Raw genomic sequence first — 24,445 nt, forward strand, 5'->3', positions numbered from 1 at the left:
CAACAACCTTCCAGCAAACTCCCCCAAGTTCAACCTTAACATGCAGGGAGAGCCCCACTCCAATACATGGTTGTACTTTTCTGCCTCTGATCATTCATTTTGTGAACTTGACTAAGCCCAGATATTTGGTAAAAAAAAAAATCTGGGTGTTTCTATGAGGATGTTTTTGAACGGCATTAACATTTAAATCAAAACACTGAGTAAAGCAGATTGCTCTCCCTAATGTGGTGGGCCTTGTCCAATCAGTTGAAGGCCCAAATACAACAAGAATTCTCCTTATCTGACAGCATTTGAATTGAGACACTGGGCCCCCCCTCTGGCCTTTGGACTCAAAGTGAAATACTGGCTCTTCCGGGCACTGGAGCCTGCTAACCTTCAAACCAGGCCATCAGCTCTCCTGGTTCTCGGGCCCACAGACCCAGACAGGAACAAAACTGTGGGCTCTCCTGGGTTTCCAGCTTGCTAACTCACCCTGCAGATCTTAGGACTTGTCAGCTTCCAAATCTGTGTGAGCCAATTCTTTATCATCATAAATCCCTCTGTTTGGCTCTGTTTCTCTGGAGAACTCGAACACATGCCTCTATAAAGAGTCTCTCCCACATGCCCAGCATGTGGTCCTAGGTCGGGCTGCCCGTCTGTTCCCCTTTCAAGAAACAGTTCCCGTAAAGACTGCGCCAGCAGAGAGAGCTGGGTCTATAAACCTCTTTATCTCCATATGGAGGAAATCTCCTACATTTCCTGGCCCGAAAAGCAGGGATGCAGCCAAGAGGCCTGACAATAGCAGAGCCGCTACAAGCTCAGCACCTTGGCTGGGGAGGGGGGGTGTCCCTGCCTGGCTGAATGACCACCTGCCAAAGGCCCAGCCACACTTAATAAAAAAGACCAACAGCAAGACCCCCTCAGTCCACACGGCACTGCCTGGCCCACAAGGCCCTTTGTGTTATTTGGTACCACGAACCATTGACTGCAGACAGATCCTGGTAGGTGGGGCAGCTTCCCTGTGTCACAGGGCAAACGGCAAGCCCAGAATAGAAGGGACTTGCCAAGTCACAGAGCGAGATACCTACCCTAATGGTCTGTCCAACTTCACCGTCACATCTTGTATTTTTTGGTGTCACATCATCAAATGCTGATTATGTTTTTTTTGTTGTTTTGTTTGAAAGACAAGTGGGGAAGGTGTGTGGGAGGGGCTGTGCACAGAATTGGGAACCTGAAAGCAACCACCGCTCACAGCTACATTCAAGCGGCCTTTTCCTGTCAATAGCAATCACGGATTACACCATCCACACAACCATCTCAAGAATTACTTGGAAGGAAACATCTGGATAATGAATGCTTTTATGCTGGGAAATGCAAGAACAGCCCCTCCTCGGGGGGGCCCTAAAAGGTGTCCTGAAGAGATTCCATACTGTGTGAAGGGTTTCGTCAACGCCTGGAACACGCGAGCAGACGTGCCCGGAGACTCTGAGTGGAGACAGCCGTCCTGCCCTGGTGGCCTCTTCCAGCTGGCTCCTCTCCAGGGCGCCCAGCCCGAAACAGCACTGCCCCAGTGCTCCAAGTCCGGGTTTCTGTGTGGAGTGGGAGGCCAGGCACTGAACCCCGCAGCACGCTAGAGGCGGTGCAGCAGCTCAAGGATGTATCCGACACCGTCATTAGCACTTCCCTTTGAGGAGCTCAGAAGGTGTTCTAGCATCTCTTATCACTGCCCACCCCTCAATGTTAGTGGTGAGAGTTCCTCAGCCCGGGACCCCAAGACTCTTTACCACGATTCTAGACATTTATATGCTCTCTCCCCATCCCCACCCCAGCTGCTGAGGGTGAGTTCAAGTGCAGCCCTTCCTGACACAGTCCCTGTGATTCCAAGAACTGAACACGGCTCCACAGATGCTCTGTAAATACGGGCTGAGAGAACAACATACACAATCTCTTGCAAATTTAGCACAGAAAAAAGGTATTTGTAAAATGTGTGCCTCCTCAGGAAGGAAACTGTGTTCACAGACTGGTGGAAGGAATATAAACTGGAGATGGCTTTTTCAGAGAGGACATTTGGTGGATCTAAAAAAAATGAAATACCCCGTGGCCTGAAGTTCTACTTCTGGAAATCGAACCTACAGAAATGCCCTGATGCACGCAGAGAAACACATGTATGTATAGGGATGCCAGCTACAGAACGCTGACAAGAGAAACTGGGAAGAAGCTAGAAGTCTTACGAGGAGGGGAATGACTGCGTAAACTGTGCTCCAGTCACGTGGAAGCATTCAAAGAACTCCTGACCTCGGACAAGATCTGTGATTCAGAACAGTGCTTCGTAGGATGGCAGTCATGCAGAAAACAAGGTCTGTAATACGCAGAGATGTGTGTTTTTGTAAGCAAATGGGAAAGCAAGGCTAAATAGATACACAAGTTATTAACAATCAAGCTTGTCTTTGGAGAGATTTCACTTTTTGTTTCCTATACACTTATATGTTGAGTTTTCTGACCCAGAGCACGTATTTTTTTTTTAAAAAAAAGAATTTTTTAAGGAAGTTTCATGTGCAGACATGGCACACGATGCCATCCTCTTTGTTATTATTATTATTTGTGACAACAGAGTGTCTACTCTGAATCAGGCACTGTGCCAGGAGCTCTATATTCACCCCAGAACGGGTGTGGAAACTGAGGCCGGGACAGGGAGAGGGACGACCGAGGCCGGAGGCTGGGGCTGGGGCCCGCCAGGCGCCCTGCGGCCTGCGTCTGGAGGCCCCATGGCTGTGGGGTCCCCTCGTCTGCTAGTTAACATTCCGCTGGAATGGGACCAACAGCTTCTGTTCTCGTGGCTGTTTCTTCACAATTTCCACTTCTGGTCACACTGACATATTTGCAGTTTAGAAAGTATCGTTCAGAGGAAATTCTGTTTGGGTGTTTGACTCTAAGATGTCTACTTTAATTATAACGCGGTCCCAAACCCTGGTCATCGTGGAGGTGCTTGATTTATAAAGACACAGTAAAGAACTGTAGTTACAGACTAAAGTGCACATGACGCAAGCTTTCCCAAGACACACAGCTACCCAGGCCTGGCCAGTTCTGGGGACCTGCAAAGGGCCCTCGCTCTCACGGGGGCTTGAAACCCTTTCCTCTAGGTCACAAGTCAAGGTAATTCCCATCAACCAATGTTGATCAGCAAGCCATGAATGAAAAACCAGCCTCCAATGGTTGATAGCGGCAGGCCGCCCTCCGGGAAGGGGGAGCTCAGGGGAGAATTGGGTTGACATCCTGAAGTCTGATCCCGAAGAGGCTGCCTCCTGAAAGGTGGCTTCTTGCCGAGGGGATCGGAAGGGATGACAAGCCGCCCAAGTTCTTACCCACAGGGCTGACATAGAAGTTCAGGCTCTAGCAATGTGAGATGTGCTTCAGGAAATGGACTAAAAGTCCTGACTCTGGAAATCCACGCGGCCAGAAAGGAGTAAGGGAGGAAGGAGGTCCAGAGACCAATGCGCTCCACCGGTTCACCCTCACACTCGCTTGCTGCTCGCACTCCTGAGCACCCATGTCGCTGGTTTTTGGGGAAATGCTGATCAATCAGACCTGGCCCCTGGCCTAGAGAAGCTCACAGGCTAAAACACAGCCTTCTCCGGGGCAATTTAGTGAAGTGTGTCATCTGTTCAAGTACCTCCAGGCTGAGAGGCTCACGCTTTAATGGCCAGGCAACAGGGAGCCATCAAAGGCTGCTGAGGAGGCCAAGGGGTGAGCAGGGGCCCCAGATCTGCCCACTGCACTTTCCCCTGTGTCGGGGGGGGGGGGGGGGGGGCTGGGCTAGTCAGCTCCCCCAGGTCTGTTTCCCCAAACTTTAGACTAGATTCTTACTGCCGCCTGCACACAGGACGGTGTAAATGAACCAAATGGTAACGCACGGTAACCAACTCCAAGTCCTAGGGCAAGTGTATCTGTGGGATGCCTATGAGCCAGAAGCAAATGCTACGGGTGCCAGAGACGGAAACAGAGTACACGAGTGTGTACTGATAGGCACAAACACGTATGTGTACACACACATGCGGAGTCACACATGCATGCAACAGGCCTTCTTGCAGCCTGATGAATGCCCGAGCCCCTGGGAGCCCCTGCCCCACCTGGTCAGCAGGTTTTCTGTGTAGAGGTGGGTGGGGGTGGGGTGCAGGAGGTGAAAGCATTCTCGTCAGGTGTGCACATGTGAATGTCTCAGCCAGGGGTTAGGGGCACGAAGGCCGAGAAACAGGAGAAGAGACTAATAAAATGACAATTAGCAGATACTCGAGGCCTGCTGAAGACTCTTCTTCCTTTTTCCTGAAACAAGATGCGGCTTAGCACGTTACCTTTTGGATTAAGCCTCATGACCCCGTGGATGAGAAATGGGGGAAGGGAGGGTGGAAAAGAAGCCTATTTGCGTGTGTATGAAGTTAGAAGAAAAAGGAAATCACAGGAAGAAAAACGAACCAAGCTAAAAATAAGGCAGCTCCAACATTTTGCTGGACAGAAAATAGAACCCCAGCTAAGCAGGGAAACCAGAGCGGTGCAAAACAGCAAGTGTAAAGTTCCCACCTAAAAATAACCGAGGTACTCATGTGGACTCACAGCTGAGAAATAGGGAATTTCTGATATGAGCCCGAGATTTCAGCCTCCCTTGGCAGGGAGGGGTTGCCCACAGTCTGGAATTTAAAGTTGTCTTCCAACTACGAGGCTGGCAATATAGGACTGGGGTCACCCCTGACAGTGTTCTGATCTGTCGGCTCTGCGACCTACAGAAAACTCAGGACGTGATGGTTCATCTAATGCGGAGACGGGGGTGGGGGGTGGCAGGGGTGATGGGGTGGAGGGCAGCACACCACCAGCAGACCATGGGAAGGCCTCTCCTCACCACTCCCTCGTGTGCGCAGTGACCAAACGTTAGGCACCAGACTGACCTCCATTGCTCATTTATTTGCTGAATCATCCTGTTTTCATGTTGTTTCTTCATTTTCACATTTTATAATCACAAGTGTCTGTAACCCAGTAGCACGGGAGAGTAGAAAGTGTCCGGGAGATCTGGATTTGATTCTGGGCTAGACACTTTTGGGATCGGTGACCCTGGTGACTCTCCAGATTCTCGGGGCGGATCTCCAGCTCCTCAACAGCCAAATGACGTCACTAGATCTCAACGAGTAACAAACGAAGAGCCGGTGCATGTGAATGATTTTGTCTTCTACCCACCCCCGACTCAAATATGTTTCAGATCTTGCTTATTCAGACCTTGGAATATCTGCAAACATCATTCAAATGATTAACCTCTATCTTCCCTTGAAATGGAGGGCTTCAATCCCAGGTACAGAAGAGGCTGGCAGCTGTAAGTGACAGTGTGCACAATCTGGAATGGACTGGGGACACGGGGCCAAGCCCCGGCCTTGGCACTGACCAGCTCAGGCTCTGTGGGGAACGACTGGTCGCAGCTGAGCCTCGGCACCCTCTGCTGTGGAGTGGGGAGAATACTACCATCAACTTCATTAGGCTGTTACAAAAATACAACCAGATGGAGGGTATAAAGGAGCCTTGCAAAGCATCAGACTCTATGCAGATGTTACCGGTTAGGGTGGCATATACCCGCACGTGCAGATAGAGACGCAACCTTACTACCCCTCGCTGACGCCTGGTCTGAACGACTCGCCGTTCCATCAGTTCGTGCCCACGAGGAGAAGACATTGCATTTCATTTTTCTTTCGTGATATCAGTCCTGTACAGTGCTTTCCACTGATGCCGAGCAGACAGAACCAACTTCTAGTTCGTTATTCAACAGTCTTCGACATTTACCCCCCCCCCCAAAGAAGGTCCCTGCCAGGTGTGACAAGGTTCTGAGACGGCAGGATCTGACTCCAGGGCTCAGAAACACGACATTTTTTTTTTCGTGACACCTACCACCGAACAATTCGGACTCGCTCTGGGAAAAGGAGTGCCTTGATGTTACACGCGCACCCCCAGTAACGGGAACCGCAGCTCTCTTCCTGAGCGTTTCATTAAGTTTATCATCTGCTCACGTTTGGCACTTTTCCACTCGCTGGGAACCTACAAAAACTGATGTGGTATGACAGCTGAGTCGGGGCTGCCAGACAAGCTTCCTCGCTCGAGAAACGAGGAGGGGGCGGAGAGAGCCGGGAAGGAGAAGGGGAGGGAGGGCGGCAGCTGTCATGTCACAGCTGCCACCGCACAGGCTCGCACTTCAGATTTCACTCACGTCCCCCCGAGGGCGGCACCAGCCACAGGCCACATGGCTGAGGGGGGAGACAAAGAGGCCACATCCTACCCTCCCAAGGAATCTCTCTCAGCTCCCTTTCGGTGCAAGCCTTCCTCTGGTCTTTACACCTGTTGGCCTCTGGTCCACCACCAGCCCGCCACCGACCTTGAGAAGGCCCTGCCCTTCCGCATCTTGCTGCCAACTCAGAGGCGCTGGTCACTGAGTCCTTCAGCAGTCCCTGACCACTGGCTGCCAGTCTGTAAAACTGTTCCTCTGCAGGTGGCAATCACGGCGTGCTTCAAGCCTGAGGGCGGACAGGACCTCTGGGGTCCTGCTGAGCACCTGTCACCAAAGTCCATTAAAGTCGCATTCATCCACCACTTGGAGGATGCCTCCCTCTGCTTAGGTTGCTCTCCTCACTGACAATCGATGTTCATTAACAGTGGGAGTAATACTGTGGGGGGGGGGGGGGCAAGGGCAACGGAGAGAAGAGGGGTGCTCAAAATTAGGAGAACAGACGTATGGAAGAAACTCGCCAGCACCTGCACGGACCCTAGTTATTCACCCAAAGGGAGCTGGCTAATTCTCATCACTCTTACCTGCTCCGTGGGGGAGGTTGCGGTCATTAGGACCCTCGGTTGCATGTACTCCCTCGTGTCTGCCAGAAGGAATGGCTTAAGATCAATTACTCTACGAGCCAAATCATCATCGCAGGCAGATGTCTTTCAACGTCCAATTGGCTCACATCCAACAATTCTATACAATAGGTCAAATCATTCTGTTTCCTGGGGGTTTAATTGGCAACTAATTCCTCTTACAGTTTCCCAGGAAGCTCCCGCTGGTTAAAAATGAGATGTGCTGGGGTGCTTTGTGGCGATTTCTCTGTGCGGTGGACAACCGGAAATGGCTGTTTTGGAAAATGCGCGAGCTGGAAGGACCACAGGCGTCCTGTGTGCCCGCTGCGTCAGCCGTGGTCCGCCGGCGAGAGCAGATGCAGGGCGGTCTCCTGTCCACGGGCTTGATCGATGGTCTTAATTTTCAGGAGGACCTGAAGCCCACCTCTGCCCTCACGACCTTTGAGCTCTGCTGGGGCTCCCAGTGGAAGCAAGCCTGCTCCAAAGGCAGAAGCAGCCTGGCCGGCCCTGGCTAGGGGGCCACCGACCCAGGTCCCTTGGCCTGGGCGTGTGCAGGATCTGCAATTTCGTGCTCAGGTGCCCAGACTGCATCGGTCTGCTTTAAGGACTTAAATAGCACAGCGTTTCTTTAAAAATATCTGGGAGGTCAACTAACTTAGGCAAGAGCCTGAAACCCTCATCTCCACCACACCGGATGGCTCCCCATCAGAGCCACAAATGGCAATGCTTCCGGCCTGTGCCCAGCCCTGGGCCAAGATCAGAGTCTGCTCCCCACTGCCCCAGCCCGCAGCGAGGACCTTCCCTTCCAACACCCGAAGGCCTTCAAAGGCCTGGCTTAGATCTCACCTCCCTGAAGTGCTGTCCCTAACCCACCCTGGGGAGGCGTCTGGTCCCTCTGCTGCCCACTGTTGCACTGATTATCTGTCCCACTCATGTGCCAATTAATCACCAAGGCCGCCTGATGTTTCTTCCAGTACTGGCTCTTTAAATCCCTTCTGATTCTGTCCTTGACTTCTTATCCTGGGTTAACCTTCCAACTTGACCACGGTTTTTGAGAGCAGAGGCTCTATGAAATCAACCTGCATGCCCAAGCGGCCCAGAGCCTGTCTGGTACCAGCAGGGTCTCACTGAGCTAGCTCACTGATTGGTTTCAGGGAAAAGAGAGGCTGATGGATGAGAAGTGGGTAGGGGGGCAAGTCTCTGGGTAAAGCCCAAGCCCCTCCCAGGGGCACAGAAAGTGCTCCAGGAACTGGCTCGCACACCTCCCCACGCACCCTCCACTGACTTCACGGCTGCACTCCTCACTTCTGGGAGATGGTACCGGTTGCGTCTCCCCTGCAAGGTTCCCTCCCCTCTCTTCCTCACAAGTGCCACCTCTGAGTTTCCTCGGGGCCCAGCTCAGCACCTGCAAAAGCACTGGCGGGTTCCCAGGACCACCACACTGGTTCCCTCCTCCGAGGCTTCTTGTCTTTCAAGATGTGGGACAGGCTTCAACGCCTAGGAGGCCATTCCTGCCTCCTCTTCCCTTGAAACCCAAGTGATCACACCATCTTTGTGTGACCTCCACCCCATGAAGTAAAGTCTGAGACATGTTGGTGCCTGACCTGGGTCCACGGCTGCCTCCCAGAACCAGGACGGGGACCACAAAATGACTGCTGAATAGACAGACTCTATCCTAGGGTAATGCCACCCTCCTCAAATCATCTTATCCTTGCAGCTGACGCCCTCGCGCCCCGGAGGCCTGCCGCCCCTCAGCCCACGCGGAGTCCTGTGCCTTTCACACCACAAAGGGGGACTGAGACTGCAGCATCGCTGCTCCGTTACCCCAAGCCAGATGGTCAGTCTGTCCAGGGCAGGCAGGAGCTTCTCGCTGTGCAACAAGGACAACAGGGCCTTGGGGACATTTGCTCACAGCAGGAGACCCTGCTGAAGGACAGAGGGCCCCAACATGGGGGTGGGGACAAACATCAGGTGTTTCTTCCGTGCTCACGGTAACCACCGAGTGAACCAGAGACAGCAGGCAGGATGACCGTGTGACAGGCGCGCACCGCATTTTGCTATGGCGGTGCTTCTTTCCCTCGTAAAGTGACAGGCTGCTCACCTGCCTTCTTGTGAAAGGAAACAAGACGGGGATTTATGGCATTCCTGTTGCTCTGAGACCTCAGAGTCACGATTCCAAGGGACAGGGACCAGTAACCGGCAGCTCAGAGGGAGGAGGGAGGGAAGCGCGAGGGCCAGGGTCACACCAGACAGTTACCCGCTGCCCTCGGCTTCCTGGCCACAAATGGCTCCATAAGCCGTAAATTTCCCAGACGTGCAGATGCCCCCAGACTCACAGCACCTCCCCGCAGAGTGAGACCAACTGGTCTCTACACTGCCTGCTTTCAACATGGGGAGAGCACGTGCTCCCGCAGCCTTGAAACCAGTCACTCAGGCCCTGCCTGGGATGCTGAAGGAGACAGAGGCTCACTGAGGACTCAAAGCAAGAAAAAGGGAGGGGGAAGAAAAGTATTAAGCGAGAACTGTGGGATCAAGGAGCCTGGGGAAGGCTTCCTGGAGGAGGTGACAGAGAGAATTGACACAGGCGAGAGCAGGGAGGTGTTGGAGGCACTGCCTGGAGCCCGGAGCCCTCTGAGAGGGATGCAGGAGGAGGTGTGCCTCGAGGAAGGCTTGGGAAGTCTGGACCTGAGCAGGGGAGTAACTCGACTGGGCACTGGCAAAATTGTCTGGAGACAGTGAGAGGGAGGGGTCTGGGAAGAGAGTGGGGGGCTGACATATGGGCCCTCCCTGGGTCCTTGTGCTCCCCTGCATGGGTGAAGGGCAGTGTGCGGTGAATACAGGGTACCAGGAGCTCAAATGGCTGCTCTTCTTTGCTCAGAGGATGCACGTGCAAAATGACAGCACTTTAAAATACATGAAAACATTTTCCTAAAAGTAGGTACAGTGGAATTATGCTCCATTTGGAAGCAGGCTGTGGAAAGACATCCCCCAGGGGGGTTAGTGTGGCTTCGGCTCACAGACAGGTTTCCAGGGTGCTGTGCAGAAGCTGCAGAAGCTGCAGACGCCACGTGTCACAGGCTGTCTGTCTGATCACAACCAGTGACAAGCGGACAGAGGCACCCAAAGCCACAGCCGAACCTGATGGCCAGCAGACAGAGGCTTTCTGCTTGTGGGAAACCGTGTCCCTGAGCCTAGTGGGACCTGTGTGCTCCCAATGGGCCTTATTGGTACTACTGCCACCATCAGAGTAGGTGAGCACTGAAGTCACCTCAGGCTCAGGCTGCAGCCCTGACTTTAGAGACTGGGAAACTGAGGCCCCGAGGAGCAGTGCCTTGCCCAAGTTCACAGCAGGGATCAGTGAAAATGGGTTGAGCCCCTGAGTCCTTCAGCTCATGATTCTTCCCCCTACCCACACTGCACCCTCCATCCCAGCCCTGTTGTTCGGCCATTCAAAGGTTTACAAGATTCCCACTGTTAAGATCACGGCTCTGTGAGGCTAAGGAGAGGAACTTGCAAAGCTGGGCTCTCGTGCTGTCCATTCCAGGCAGGGTGTCAGGGTTCTGCTCCTCTCCACAGCCCCACGTGCTCAGGACATGCATGGAAAGGTCAAGGAGACACCAGAACGGATGTCCACCCTGCTGCAGTGGAGGCAGAAAGAGAATGGGGCCAGAAGTCAGGGAGAATAATGTTGCTGGCAGACCAGACCAGAGTGTCAGGAATCGAAGGAAGCTCGATGCTAACGCAGGGTCTCTTATACCATGGGACCATCTGTCCCAGAATCATGGAGCCAGGTATTAAAAAGCAGATTCTAGGGCTCCAGTTAGAGCCTGTAATGGGCAGGGCCTAGGAACCTGCACCCTCACATCACCCACCCACCTCACCCTCAATTCTCCTGGCCGGGTGAGGGGTCACTTGGCCTGCCTAAAGAGCAGTCTTGGGGGCAGAGAGCACAGGCAGGCATGCCACTGAGCCTCCGCATGCCCTGCACTGCGGGCTGGTTCACTCTGCAATGCAGGGCTAACGTGCATAGTTCATCTGGGGACTCTCGTGTGATTTACCCTCCCAAATCTCCAGGACTGCCCTCATCGCTGCCTAAAAGTGCAACGTACCCTGACCCGCAAAAGCCTGGGCTGAGGGGCTGGCTTTACTTGCCACGTGTGAGCCCCATAGTGAGTTGGGGACAGAAGGAGCTCATAAAGTCACCTCGAAGCCTGCCCTCCCAGTGCAGAAGCATAGCGCGTGTGGCCTCTTGTCCCAGTTTCCTGTGTGACTTCGGGCAAGTCTTCTAACCTCTCTGACCTCCATCTCCCCAACTAGATAACCGGGGTATTTACCGCCCTGGAGTGTGGAAGGTCTCCGTATGTCAACACAAACACAAGCGCTGTTACATGGTGTTTTGCTCTGGGACGGGGGGTGAGCAGGGCAGATCAGGAAGTACACGGGCATCATTCTTCAGCAACAGGCAAGAAAGCACTTGCATGACTGATACCTGGCTCATCCATTTCTCCCACAAAAGAAGCCAGGGTCCTTGGTAGGCATCTCTGAATGGCCCTTTCATAATTTTGAAATCTCAAGTGTGTGTTTATGTCAGTACTTATAAAGGGAGACGGAACCACCCTTGTCAGGAGAGGAGATAATTGTCGAGCAGTCTCCCTGGCAGAGGCACTGTGTGTAATTAAAGATGATAATTATAGCTCCACGGCTAGTGTCAAACCCAGGGCTCTTTCCAGACATGAAAGATTGCGCCTTTCTCGCCCCGTGTGCAAAACCACACAAGGCCCTTTGTGAACGGGAAGTGCCGGGCAGCTTCGTCCTGTAGCTAAGGGCAGCGTCTGTGGGCCAAGCCCTTGGGATGGTTTGATCTGTGGGCCTTATCCAGGAGAGTCAGTCAGACACTCCCAAGCTGGGTCCTTTTCAATGCCACCTCTCTGCAGGATGGGACCAGGTGTCAGGGACCCTGGGGTGGTGGGGAAGGGGGATGAGGTTGGTTCCCCTGGAAGCCATGTGCTCACAGGCACACAGGGCCCTCCCCGCTGGAGTCCACTGTGGAGCCGGAACACTGACTCAGACACTGCGCTGTCCACCCACACTTGCCCCCTGGGCCTCTGCAGATAGAGGTCCCCTGCCTTCCAGCCTGTGAGCTCTGGAGGGCAGGGGCTCCTGTGCTGTGTGTATCCCCAGGGACCTGGCTCAAGGCACAGGCTTCGTTCAGGTCGTGGGTGGAAGGGGCAGGAGACGTGGGCAGGGACTGCTGTAGCACAGCAACGTGAACACTGACTTGGAGTCTCGAGACCCGAGGGCTGGCCTGGCACTGCTTGCTGGGAGACCCTGGGCAGGCTGCCTCCATTCTCTCGTGTTCACTTTCTCCGGCTTGACGCCGAGAGTAACGGGGCTTGTTCTGGGGACGAAATGAGATAATGTCTAAGAAAGTCTTTTGTAGTCAGTGAAAGGAGAAGTAAATATAAACTGTTATGGTAACCTCACACATATAACTGAAAGCCAACTTCCTGGAAAAAAACCTAGACAAAGGCCAACTAATCTGACAATATTAATTAGAAATTTCCATAGACCTAGAGATTTCCTGAAACAAAGACGTTTTCCTCACAGACTCTTATGCCCCAGAGAGGAAAAAGACGCCACTCCCTGCAGACAAGGCCCTGGGGGCCGAGCCATAGACGCCATAGGTAGGGCTCCAGCAGGGGAGTGAGGCAGGGGGGAAGGCCTTCTTCATTCTCTCCCAGGAACTGGACAGAGGTGACAACTCCCACGGGTGCCAGCTGCTACAAAGCCCTAGGGATGCACGTGCTAGGGAGGGAAGATGGGTCCTTTCCAGTAACGAGCTCCCCAGAAACAAGGGAACACTGGCTGCAGGAGGCCTGGCTGAGCGACAGTCACCAAAGCACAGGTGCTGACCGGGAGGCGCCCCCTGGGCCAGGACTTCCCTCGCACCACTCCAGGGGCAGTCCCCACCCTGTCCCCAGGCCTTCTGTTTCTTCACCTATGGAACAAGGGGGCAGCCAGACAGCCCTCTAGTCTAGTGCGGCTCCAAAACCCCCAGCAAGGGGAGAGGTTTTGACATAAAGTTCAAGCTCTCCAAACTGCGCCACAGGCAGTTCAAGCAGAAGTTAGCAGTGCTGGCTCCGGATGACGCCAGGGCTCAGTCCGTCACAGAGGCCGTGAGGCCTGGGTTTAATGCTCCAAAGGTGATTCCACCTGGGCCCCAGCCTCAGCGACCCTGCCCCTCGGTTGGGGAGCCCACCGTGCAGCCCTGGGCTGGAGCCCACAAGGCAGCCAGAGCCTTCCGTGAGTACAAGGAGCCTTGGGAATTGACAGTAAATCTTGGTCCAGCTGAAAATCAGTTTCAAGTCTCGGAAATAAACAGGCCAAGTGTATTAATTACAAACTCTTCCTCTTAATTTCAGGGTGTAAACTATGAAAATAAGGAAAACATTGCAGTTTCCTCTGAGGCTCAGTGGCAAGGCTCCTTTGCACCTCGGCCTGGCAGAGCCAGAGGTGGGAGTGAGGGTGGGGAGGGGCGGGCGAGTCCAGGGCCTACTCTACTTCTAAGGCCCCCACAGCAGAACACCTGGGGTCTGTGGCGCCAGTCCTCTGAGCCCTCCTCCGGGTCTGCCCTTAGGGCACAGGGCTCGATGAGGCCCCTGGAGGTCTCTGCTCCCACTGCCCTTCCCAGCCCAGTCACCTGGCAGAGAAATCCGTTCTAACCCACACTCCCCCACCCAAGCAGACCAGACACCCCAGGTACAGGCTTCTGTGCCCATACCGGACATACCTGGAAGACTGACTCCAGTTCCGGGCCACCTCCCATACAATGGCCCTCCTGGGGGCAGGTCCAGGTGCACAGCCTCCTAGCACAGCAGGGGCCCAACACAGGCTGGCAAAGCTTCCTCCTCCCAGGGGAGGGACACCTGGGGTTGCGCTGCCCCTCCTCCATCTTACCTGGCTCTACAGTCCCACCCCCCAGAAACTAGCCCCCCCCCCCCCGCCCCCAAAGGCAGATGGGCTCAGGATTAACTCTTTCCTTGGCAAAGAGTTAGCGGAAGCCGCTCTGAGCAGGGGAACTCAAACAAGCATGGAAAGGAGAAAGAAAGCCCTGGAAAAGGCCTAGGACAGTGAGTGTGTGGGAGGGATGCTGTCACCCCCTGCTTGTTTCTACTTCTGCCGGGCTGTGAGGTTGTTGTGGGGCTCCCCCACCCCACTGGGGCTGCCCATCCCTGTCTCTACTGGCCTCAGACCCATGGGCTTGCTTCCCTCGGCCTGGGGTGCCCGCTACCCCAACGATCCCCTGATCTGCTCCTGTGTGGCCTTGGGAACGCAGCTCCCAGGACCCCAGAAATTCTCCCTGCTGGCTCCGGGCAGTTGCTCGAGCCTCTCCCACTGTCAGTGGTGAAATGGAGACCATCCCAGGCACTGCCTTCCTGGGACTTAGGGAGGCTGAGAGGGGGAGCTCTGAAGGTCAGGACTCCTGGCGGAACGGCACCCTGAAAGGTTCTGATTGGAAGAACTATGGGAGTTGGGGACAGAAGCAGGTCAACGAGACTGGATGTGTGCAGAAGGGCTTCCAGGGAAGGTGCCCCTGAGCTGGCGGACCTGGCCGGGGTTAGAAGGCAGGGGCACAGCAGGAGCAAAGGGACCCGGATGGGGTCAAGCAAGAAAGAAATGAACGGGAGACAGACTCCCCCTCCATGCCACTCTGTGCCAGCACTGTGTTGGCAAATTGGGCAGATGGGGGTTGGAAAGGTCATGTGGTGTCAGGTCAGGGGTTGACCTAGCTTTAGCAAACAACGTGCTATCGCTGAGTGTGGCACGACACGGCTGATGGTGGAAGATGAAGGCTCCGGCACCTGCTAGAGTGGGGAGACTAGGGAAGGTGGCAACACCAGGGGCCGAGGGTGACAAGGACAATGCAGACTTGAAAGGACCCCAATCTGGTGACGGGATGCTGCGGACAGTGGCTTCCCGGAGGGCGCTATGGTTGGGGCTTGGGGACATGAGCGTATGTGCTCGTCCCTATGAGCCCCAGCAATGGGAGTGAACCTACCGAGGGACAGGATCAGAGAGCCCTTCGTCCTCGGGGAGAGTTTACCGATCACTTGCACAACGCTGCACCAAAACCAGCAAGTTCTGGGCCAGCATCTCAAACACCGGGCACCGACAGTCCGAGGGCAAGGGTTCCCAGCCCCGGGGTCCTTGCCCGCTGGGACGCCCAGCGCAGCAGATAAGCTACGACCCAGCGGGTAAGTGCCGCATCAGCACGATCTGACTGCAGCAAGAGGGATCGTGGCAGCTAGAACAGGGAGGAAGAACGAGGAAGCCTGGGCCCTGGAGATGACTCTCTTCCAGTGCGTCATTTTCTAGATTGCCAGGTACAATTACAAGCCTGCGTTCTGGAAGGGAGAAAGAAGAAGTGGCGTTTTATTTACTTGTGCTCACGCTGCCTGTTTTGGAAAAGGACCAGAGGCAGTGTACCACATCAAAACACGTGCGCCCAGCCAGCTGAGAGAGAGCTGAAAGGCAGGACAATGGGGGAGGCGGAGGGGGGCAGGGGCGGGGACTAAACCTGAGGCACCTGCCAAGTTACTCCACAGACGGAAAGACTTTGCATCCAAGTGAATGCCAACCTGTGGTTATCCGGTGTTCGCATCAGCCGGGCAGAGACCCCGCAGAGAGAGGGGGGCCAAGAACGGGACACAGTTCTGGTCAGCCTCTGTGACTCAGCTTTCTCATCTGCAAAATGGAAACGATCCCATTGCTTTCTGCCAAAGCCTCAGGGAGCTTCCCAGCATAATCTATAAAGCCACACTTTAAACACAGCTCTCTGTCGTCGGTGTAAACTTCCAGAAAGTCAGCCTGAGCCCTTGTTAGAGGAGGGTACTAATTAATTAGACAAATAATAGGGTATGGGGCAACTTGCCGAATCTCCTTCCTTAGGCGGAGCAGGAACTTCGGTTGGCGGTCTCCTTGGACAGTCTCGTAAACCGGCTCCTCTCCCTAGATCCCCGCAGTGGGGCTCCCAGGCCACCGGAGCACCTGGGCTCCCCTCTGACACACAAATGCAAAGGTGCCCACATGTAAAACCACTGGCTCTGCCTCCAAGAAACTTCCTCCCCCTTTTCGGATAGGACAGTCCCCATCAGGTAACTGAAACTCTCATCCTCCCACTCACCAGGACCCCAGCTTCTCCCTCTCTCTCACCCACTGCTTTCCCCCCACCCGCCCACTCCAGCCTACAGAGCCCCAAAGCCACAGCCCTGGCTCAGGCCTTGGCCCACTGGCCCAGATGACTCTCGTAGCCACAGAGCCACAGAACCAGTCTCCCCGCCTCTTGCTTCTCTTTGCTCTAATCCATCCCACACACCCAGGCAGGCACGACTTCCTAAACAACTTCCTGACCGTGGCACACCCTGCCTAGGAACGGGCGGTGCTTCCCCACGGCCTTCACGCTGCTCGGGGCTGCTGGGTGGGTGCAGGGTGCCGGCGGCTTTGCTGCCCATCAACCTGAGTCTCCCTGAGTCCATTTCCGGACAGGTATTTCCATCAGTTTCTAGGCTCCAGTTCTGTTAATGTCTCTCTGGGATTCTGGAAGGCAAGGAGCAGGGGTGGGGGAGCCTGGCACACAGCAGGTATGTCGTCAACAACTGTCAGCTCTCTGTGGCCTATTCCTGTCACAACTTTCCTGAAAAGCTGGACAAGCTCAGTGACCAGGGTCAGAAGGGAGAGGGGCACATGGGGTTAGAGAATAGGAAGTGCCTGCCAGCACGGGCCCACTGGTCACCATGGAAACCCAGGCCCCAGGTTCCTCTCCCCGTGGCTCCCCTCCACCACCAGGCCTCCCTGGGCCAGGAGCTCAGCAAGGGAGCACCACCAGGCTGGGTGTGTGAGCCATGCTATTTCTCAAGATCAGGAAAGTCATCGGGTGACTAACACAAAATCTATTTACACTTGATTATCTTCTTCCTGTCCTGTAGGTAAGTCATTCTGGTAAATGATAGACCAGCCAGGGAACTCTGCGCAGTCTGTGACCAAGCCTGCTATCTGCCAGGAAGGTGTAAGGGCAGGTTTCAAAACCTTTCAAAACAAGGCCCAGGAACTCTAGATTAGAAGTCAGGAGCCCGGCTCGGCAGCTGGCTGCTGTGTGACCTTGGCCAGTTGGTGCTTGGCCCCTCCGGGCCTCGAGCACAAAGGGGATCTGTGCGGAAAAGACTGCTCCTCAAGGATCATTCAGCCCTGACACCCCCCCCCCCCGCCCCCACCAGGGCAGAGCACGGCCACCAGCACAGGCAGAGGGCAGACGGGGAAGGGTGGCGGGGCCTGCAGAGGGGGAGAGACGCAGCCTGGGGAGGGGAGTGAAGGGCGAGGAAGAGGCGAGTGCACAGACATTCCAGGAGCAGAGTCCACCGCCACTGTAGAGCCGGGGAGGGCCTGGACTCTGGGGCCCAGGCAGAAAGGCCCTTTATGTCCCCAGTTATGAGCACAGGAGAACGGCGCAGCCTCGAACCGGGGGCAGAGATGATGGTGAACACACGAGGAAGGCAGAGAAATTTCCATTAGGGTGTCCAGAGAAGGCCTCCCTGACACCCAGTCAAAACTCAAAGACAACTGCCCTTTCTGAGAAGCATTTGCTGGTTGGTCTCTGGGGGGATGAGGGGAAGGGCTTTATTCCGAAAATCAAAAACAGCAGCTCCAGGGAGGGCCTCAGGAGCCTGCCTGCCTGCCAGCAGGGCACAAACCTGCAGCTCCTAGTGCTATCTGTCCTGAAAAACAGAGGGCGGTGGGCATGCTCCTGGGAAGAGGTGCCAGGGCCAGCTCTTCCTCACAACCTGGCAAGGCCTGGGCTGATGCCACTCGGAGGTGGAGCAGGAGGAGGTGCAGCCCCGACTTTGACAGCTGGAGAAGCAGGGAACCTGAGGATTTATAAAGACTATCATGGCGCCCAGGGGAGAAGGCAAAACTTGGCTTTCTAGATGAGGAAACTGAGGCCCAGAGAGGGAAAGCAACCTGCCTCAGGACACGCAGCACACCAGGGCAGGGCCAGGGCTAGAAGCCGCATTTCCTGCCTCCTTCTTCCTGAAATAGGCCACGACTGTAACGTAGAGACTTGAACATGATGCGCACCCACACTCGCAGAAAGCCCGCTGCTGCTGAAAGAGGCCGAGACAGAGAAGAGATACAAAAAGAGACGCTTCCCCCTCCCCTCTGCCTTTACAGTCGGTGGCTGACTCTACCTGGACAGTGCCTACCAGCACACGGGGTTAGAAAGGGCACAAGGCAAGTTGCGGGTGAGGAAAACAGCCATGTCAGGGGAGCAGGCTCTGGCTGAAATGGCTTTCCTTTAATTTCCACTTATTACGCTATAAACTTGATTTAATAATAAAAACATGCTAAGGACTTTTTAATGTGTAATTGCTTATAATATTAAAATTATGGGAAAATGCTTTCAGTGAATGTGTATGTGATTCATCCTGTGAGATGACACTTTGGGCAATTCGTAAGGGATGTTGCGGGGGAGGGGGTCACACATAAAAAGGGGGGTCTAAGGAACTGTAAAACCCTCAGGCATTTCTGCAGACCTTCAGGGAGGACAGGACAGATGTGAGAGTGTTTTAGCTGCAGGCTCCACGGGGTGGGCTTTTCCTGGCTTTGCTGCTTACTTAGCCTTTCTGAGTCTCGGTATTCCCATCTGTAAAATGGGGGTGACAGAAGTATCTATCCCTCACGAGCTACACGAAAATTACACGAGCTAATCACGGCAAATGCTTGGAGCAGCGCCTGGCACACAGAGAAGCCCTCCGCAGAAAACGACCACCATCCCCCTCACCATGGCCACCTTAGGAACCTTCTGGAATTCCTGGGGCTGAAGGCCTGGGGAGAAGGGATCCCAGCTGAGAACTATTTTGTGCTTTTAGGTGAACTAGAGCTTCATGACCCAATCAGTCTTCAGAAGCTCTTGCCCCACCATCATCATCATTATGCTTTTCCTATCATTACCCTATCAAAAGCTTCATCGCTGGCCTCTCCTCTCCAGTAAAATGATCCCACACCTCCTTGCCTTTGCTCAAACTCTTCCCTCCGCTTGGGTTACCTGACCCTGCTCTCATCACCACCGCCTCCACACCCCACCTACCGCCCACGTGGGTCGCCCAAGCTGGGTGCCTCTGCATCACCTCAGTGCACCAGCCACTGACCACCTGGGTCCATGACTGCCTCCCTGCTCTGTGGAAATGCCTGGGGACAGTGGCAGTACCTGCCCAGGCTACCCGGCCTGGTCTCTAACACTACGGAGTGCAGCAAGGGCCCCGAGGCTGACCGAGTGCACTGCAGAGGGCCTGAGGACCACCTGCTCCACCACCCTGTTGCTTCGGCCACCCCCCTCCAGGTCGCCAGGGCCTGGGCAGAGAACTCAACAGCACCGATTACCAAGCTAAGGACCAAGAGACGCTCTGTTCCTCAATAACAATTCACAATCGTGTGCCGAGCTTGCTCTTTCCACCCGCTGCCATGTCAGTGTTGTGTGCCCTGTTTTACAGTGAGGACACCTCGGCCCTCCACAGGCTAAGCACCCTGACCCACCCAGCCACCCAAGTCGGCCTGACTCAGAGCCCAGCACCCTCCCACACATCGGCAGGCCTCCATGCACCTGGGGCCCTCCAGCCTGGGATGGAGCCTGGGGTGAAGAGGGAAAGAATGGGCTGTGAGGCAGGGCTGTGCAGGGAGGCGGCCTGACTCGATTCCACTGGCTCAGTGGGAGGCTTGGCCTGGGACACACAAGCAGGCCATTCAGCCACTCGGCCACCTGGGCAGGAAGGAAAGCCAGAAGTGCTCTGATTCTTCCTCTTCGGTTTACACGTGAGGAAACGGAGGGCCCTGATGGCATGGAAAAAACCACGGCCAGAAAGGGATGGTCCAACAAGATGTCAAGGGGCCTAGGACTGAACAGCGTGAGCCAGGCTGGCACCGGGAGAGGAAGCTGCCACCCTTACCAGATCCTTTCCTATTCAGAACTGGTCTCAGGTGCCTCCTTCATGGAGGCGGTCCCAGGTGTCTAATGATGAGGCAGCATGCAGTGAATCACGGAACCTGGGAGCTTGGGGCTGATACAGACCTCAGAGGTCACTTGTGTCGACCAGCCGTTTGAGACTTAACTACCTTTATGTCACCTCCTGGTGCTGGCCGTCTTGCCTCTGCTTGGTTACCTCTAGGATGGACAACTGACTGTCTCACTAGACAGCTTCATGTTTATTCAGTGGGTTAAAAAAATCTCAAAAGGGTTATGACTTTGTTGAGCCTCAGTGTCCCTACCTATTAAAAAAAAAAAGCTCGGACTGTGTTATTAGCTTTCCACCTAGGTCCCATAGAGCCCTCAGGTTTTAATTTTTTTTAGTTATTGGTTTTAGAGAGAGAGAAAGGGGGAGGGGAGAGAGAGAGAGAGACATCCATCTGTTGTTCCTTTTATTTCTGCATTCATAGGTTGCGTCTTACATGTGCCCTGACTGGGGATCGACCCCACAACCTTAGCGTATCAGGATGATGCTCTAACCATCTTAGATGCCCGGCCAGGACTAGCCTTTGAGTTTTAAGGAGGCACCTCCAGAGCTGCGGTTGGACTGAGAGAAGTGATGGGGGCAGAAAGCGAGGCCCACCAGGCAATCCTTGGGCACCTGGGTCCTGGGGTTCCATGGAGGGTGAGCCTCAACCTGGGAGCCAGAACCTAACTCCTGTGGGTGACATGAAGGGCAATCTGTGGAGAGGGAGGTGGAGGCAGACAAAGGGGAGGGGGTGAGAGGCGCCCCTGGGGAAACAGGCCTGATTCTCCCGTGCCCTCACTCCCAGCCACAGCCCGTGGGGCTAGGCTGAGTTCTCTGTTCACAAAGGCACACCTCCCAAAAGCTCCTACGACCTTCTGCATGGAGCAGAGGATGCAGAGAACAAAACTTCATCAGCTAATCACAGGCCACATCTGCTGTGCTGGGGAGTCTGAAAATCAAGCAGGGGTGAACCAGGGCTGAACGGGCCCTGGAGAGACTATCCTGCACAGTGGTGAAGACAGGGCCTCAGCCATCAGCCCCACAACCGCCTTCCCAGCTGGGTGCCTTGGGCTGGTTAATTAACCTCTCTGGGACTCAGCGTCTTCCCTGGCATAATGGGCACCTACACATCAAAGGGCGATGGTGAGGGTGCGGAAACGATTCACATCTGGTGCTGTAAACGAGCACAAGGGAACTTAGCAGCTGCCGCCACTGCTGTTGATATGATCACCGCTTGAGCCATCCTCCATGAATAGGTAAAAACAGACTCACAGAAGGTGCCGCCCAAGGTCAAACCGCCAGTTCCCACTGACCACCCCCTCTAAGGCTCCAGCTTCCTGGGGGGCATCCAGGTGGCAAGTGGCCCTCCCAGATCGGCTGGACCTGGGCCTGGCCTCCTCCGGTGCGGCACGGAGAGGTGCACCGACCCGGGCAGAGAGGGCACGCTCTGCCCGGCAGCGGTACTCTGCGGCACTGAAGAAGCCCACCCCGGGACTGGAAGTCACAGGCACACGTACACATTCATGTTAGGGCACCCCCCAAAAACATCACCCCAAAAGGATGGCTGTAACTTTTCCTGGGCCATCCTCTATTCCACTGCTGTCACCAGCACCCACCTCTGTGCCCCACCCTCCTCCTCCTCCTTTGTCAGCTCCGTGAACTGCTTCCTGGAGCATTCACGGTCCCAGCCCCCACCCCTGCCAGGTCACCCGGGTGACGTTACACACAAAGAATTCCAAGTCAGATGGAACAAGGTCGTTACGACCAGAAAACGTCCTGTTTAATCAACTATTTCCTTGAAAAAAAAAAAAAAGTGGGTAAATTTGGGCATAGGCTCCAAGCTGGGAAGAAAGCCTAGAGCAGCAAGTACGAGAATGCTTCTTTGGAGAGAGAATGCACAGAGATCTCAACAGGTTCCCGGTGAACTCAAACTGCCCTGCCTTGGACTGGCCCCTGTGGGTGTGCCCCATTAAAAAGCCAAAGTCTCACACGACAACCCGACCCAGCTAAATGGCCACTCAATGCTGAGGTCCACGGCAGCGCCCAGAAGGAACCCAGCTCCGTCCCAAAGTCGCCAGGCAGGGGCGGACCCTCCACAAAAGCTCTTGGGAAATGTCCCCTCCTGACTTCAGCTCCCTGCTCTCATGTTCTGTAGAGGTAGGTCTGAGCCCCTCACTTCTATAGGTGGGACCCCCAGGAAGTGACTTGTCCCCAATTTTCCTCTGCTGAAAAACAAGGCAACACCTTCTTTGCAGGGACATGGTGAAGCCTGTATGCCAAAGGGCCCAGGACAGAGCCCGGGGGCCGCCTCAGGTGGCTCCTGCCATTTCCTTGTGTCCCGGACACCCTGCTGTCAAACACAAACACTGCACTTCCTCCAGCCCTCCACCCCGAAGACCGCCCTGCGGTGCACAGGCCCCGAGCTCGGCAGTCTGCCTCCCACTTACTATTATTATAGTCCTTGGGCAAGTCCCCCTCCTTCCCAAGCCTCAGTTTCTCTGTCTGTCAAATGAGGCTGCTGGGTTTGGATGGCCTTGAGGATCCTTTGCTGCCCTGACATAGGAATGTGCCAGCGACCCGAAGTCACTCCTATAACCACCGCCCCCTTAAGCCTGGGCTGATGCCTGCTGAATGCAAGACCGGCTGGAGCTGCAGGGCCCAAGCTCCCCACCACTGGGCCTGAGGCTGGCACAGCCCCCAGCGCTGCTACAGAGCTAGTGTTTCACTGAGCCCGGTGGAGGTGACGAACATGGGAGGTGATGGGCTGTGACAGCAGGAGCGGGTGTCACTACAGAGCCGAGGTGAAGACTCCATCGGCACACCTGGTTCTGAGTCGCTGGAGAAGGGCGGGCTGCCCCTCCCTCAGGCCCCTGGCCCCAGTGCACACTCAGCCCTCTGCCCCTTGCCGGCCCCACAGGCTGCTCTGCCAGGAGAGACTAGGAAGATGGGAGTGAGCGGGAGGGGCGGCCCTCCAGGAGTGTAGCTCCTGAGTCCTTTCTAGGACGGCCGGGCATTCCGGTGGCGACCACGTGGTCGCCAGAGAACCCCATTCTATAAACAGGAGGAGCAGCAGGCAGAGTCCTGGAAGCAGGGTCTGCACTCGCACCCAGGTCCTTCGGCAACGTCCTAGGTGGTCTCCACAGCCCCGGGAGCTTCTATCCTGCCTGGGCCCAGCGTGCACTCTGCGCTCAGTAAACACCTCTTCCTGTTCCTTCCTTCTTCTCACGCAGAAGGGACAAAGAGAAAGTGCTCAAAGATGCCAGGAACACAAAACAAAGAACAGAGGGCCACAGCAGAGGCGTCTCTATCTTAAATCCTACACACAACGGGCACCAATTCACTCGGCCTCAAAATCAGGGCTGGCTCCCAAGCTGCTCCTGGCCACCCTGCTGAGGGACCAGGGGGCTCTGATCCACAGGTGCTCTTCTGTCTCCGGACGGCCCTCCTGGGCCGGGAAGGCCCACGCGAGGGTGTGGGGGGGTTTTCTCCTCTGCTGGAGATCTTCCCCCCAAGTCTGCCTGTGATGGCTGATAACCTGTTCATTCTCTAATGATGCTCTATGCATTGTCCTGGAAAGATGCTCCAGGCATTATGATGCCTGGCCACATGCTTTTGGGACCACACAACTGCTCTGACAAGGTTTTGTCATTAAAGGCCAATGTGAAAATAGCCACAAGTAGACAACAAGGGCTCTTTAGGCTACCTCCAGCCCCAAACAAAGATTTCCTCATATGTGGACTGAGGTGATTTTGCCCACAATGACCTAGTTCACCACCATCCATTAGGTAATGACAGAAGGTGACCCCGCCTGCTTGGAAGCTCCAAGTGAAGTTTTCTGTCTCAAATGCTGGATCTGTCTTCAGTCAGAACTTCCCAACAGACCTTTCCCTGTCTTCTCCCCAGTGACGTCTCTGCCCCTGTCTTGGGTAACTGTCCTCGGTACCCTGGTGTCCGGACTTCCACTGCACCCTGCCCGGTTCCTCCTGGTGTAAGTGAAACGTGAAATGGTAAACTGTGGTGAGCGTTCAACACGGCTCGGCCTCCTTGGAAGCACAAACCTCCCCCTGCCGAGACGGGCCGGGGACCACCCCTGTGTGTCCGGGAGTGGGCTCCCCACCTCCCTGCTGAGTTGCGAGTCCCTGTGCCAACTGCTTGGCTTACCTGTCATGATCCTCTGGGCCTCGTAGGGCTCCATGTAGCCGGCGCTCTCCCCCTTTCCTGCTTTGCTCTTGAGATCATTCTTGGCATCAAAGGGATCTGAGTAGTCATCAGCAATAATCACCTGCAGGGAGGAAGATGGAAGGGTGAGTCCACCTTTGGCTTTCGGCTGCACAGCCAGGCTTTGCTCCAACACACACAAACTGAGCCTGCGCCTCACCAGCAAGGAGGCGGAGGGGCAGGCCAGAGCCAGAACTGGTGCCCGCCCTCAGGAGGCTCCAATTCTTGCAGGGATAACCAAGGGGCTCCCCCTCCCGACTCCCACCATTGGCAGTGTTCCATCGCAAGAGGGGGACCTTGAGCCTGTGCGTGCAGCTTGGCCTGCTCTGGGC

At 55.2% G+C, this 24,445-nt stretch overlaps 1 protein-coding gene across 1 annotated transcript in view; it reads right to left on the reverse strand.

The window, feature by feature from the left end:
* Positions 1-24,445, reverse strand: part of SHB (SH2 domain containing adaptor protein B) — a 125,756-nt gene that overhangs the window by 58,054 nt on the left and 43,257 nt on the right. The window contains exon 2 of the mRNA XM_028525222.2: positions 24,057-24,177. Coding sequence (XP_028381023.1) covers positions 24,057-24,177 — 121 coding nt within the window. The remainder of the gene's footprint in view (positions 1-24,056; positions 24,178-24,445) is intronic.

Source organism: Phyllostomus discolor, chromosome 3 (genome assembly GCF_004126475.2).
Source record: "Phyllostomus discolor isolate MPI-MPIP mPhyDis1 chromosome 3, mPhyDis1.pri.v3, whole genome shotgun sequence".
NCBI lineage: Eukaryota > Metazoa > Chordata > Mammalia > Chiroptera > Phyllostomidae > Phyllostomus > Phyllostomus discolor.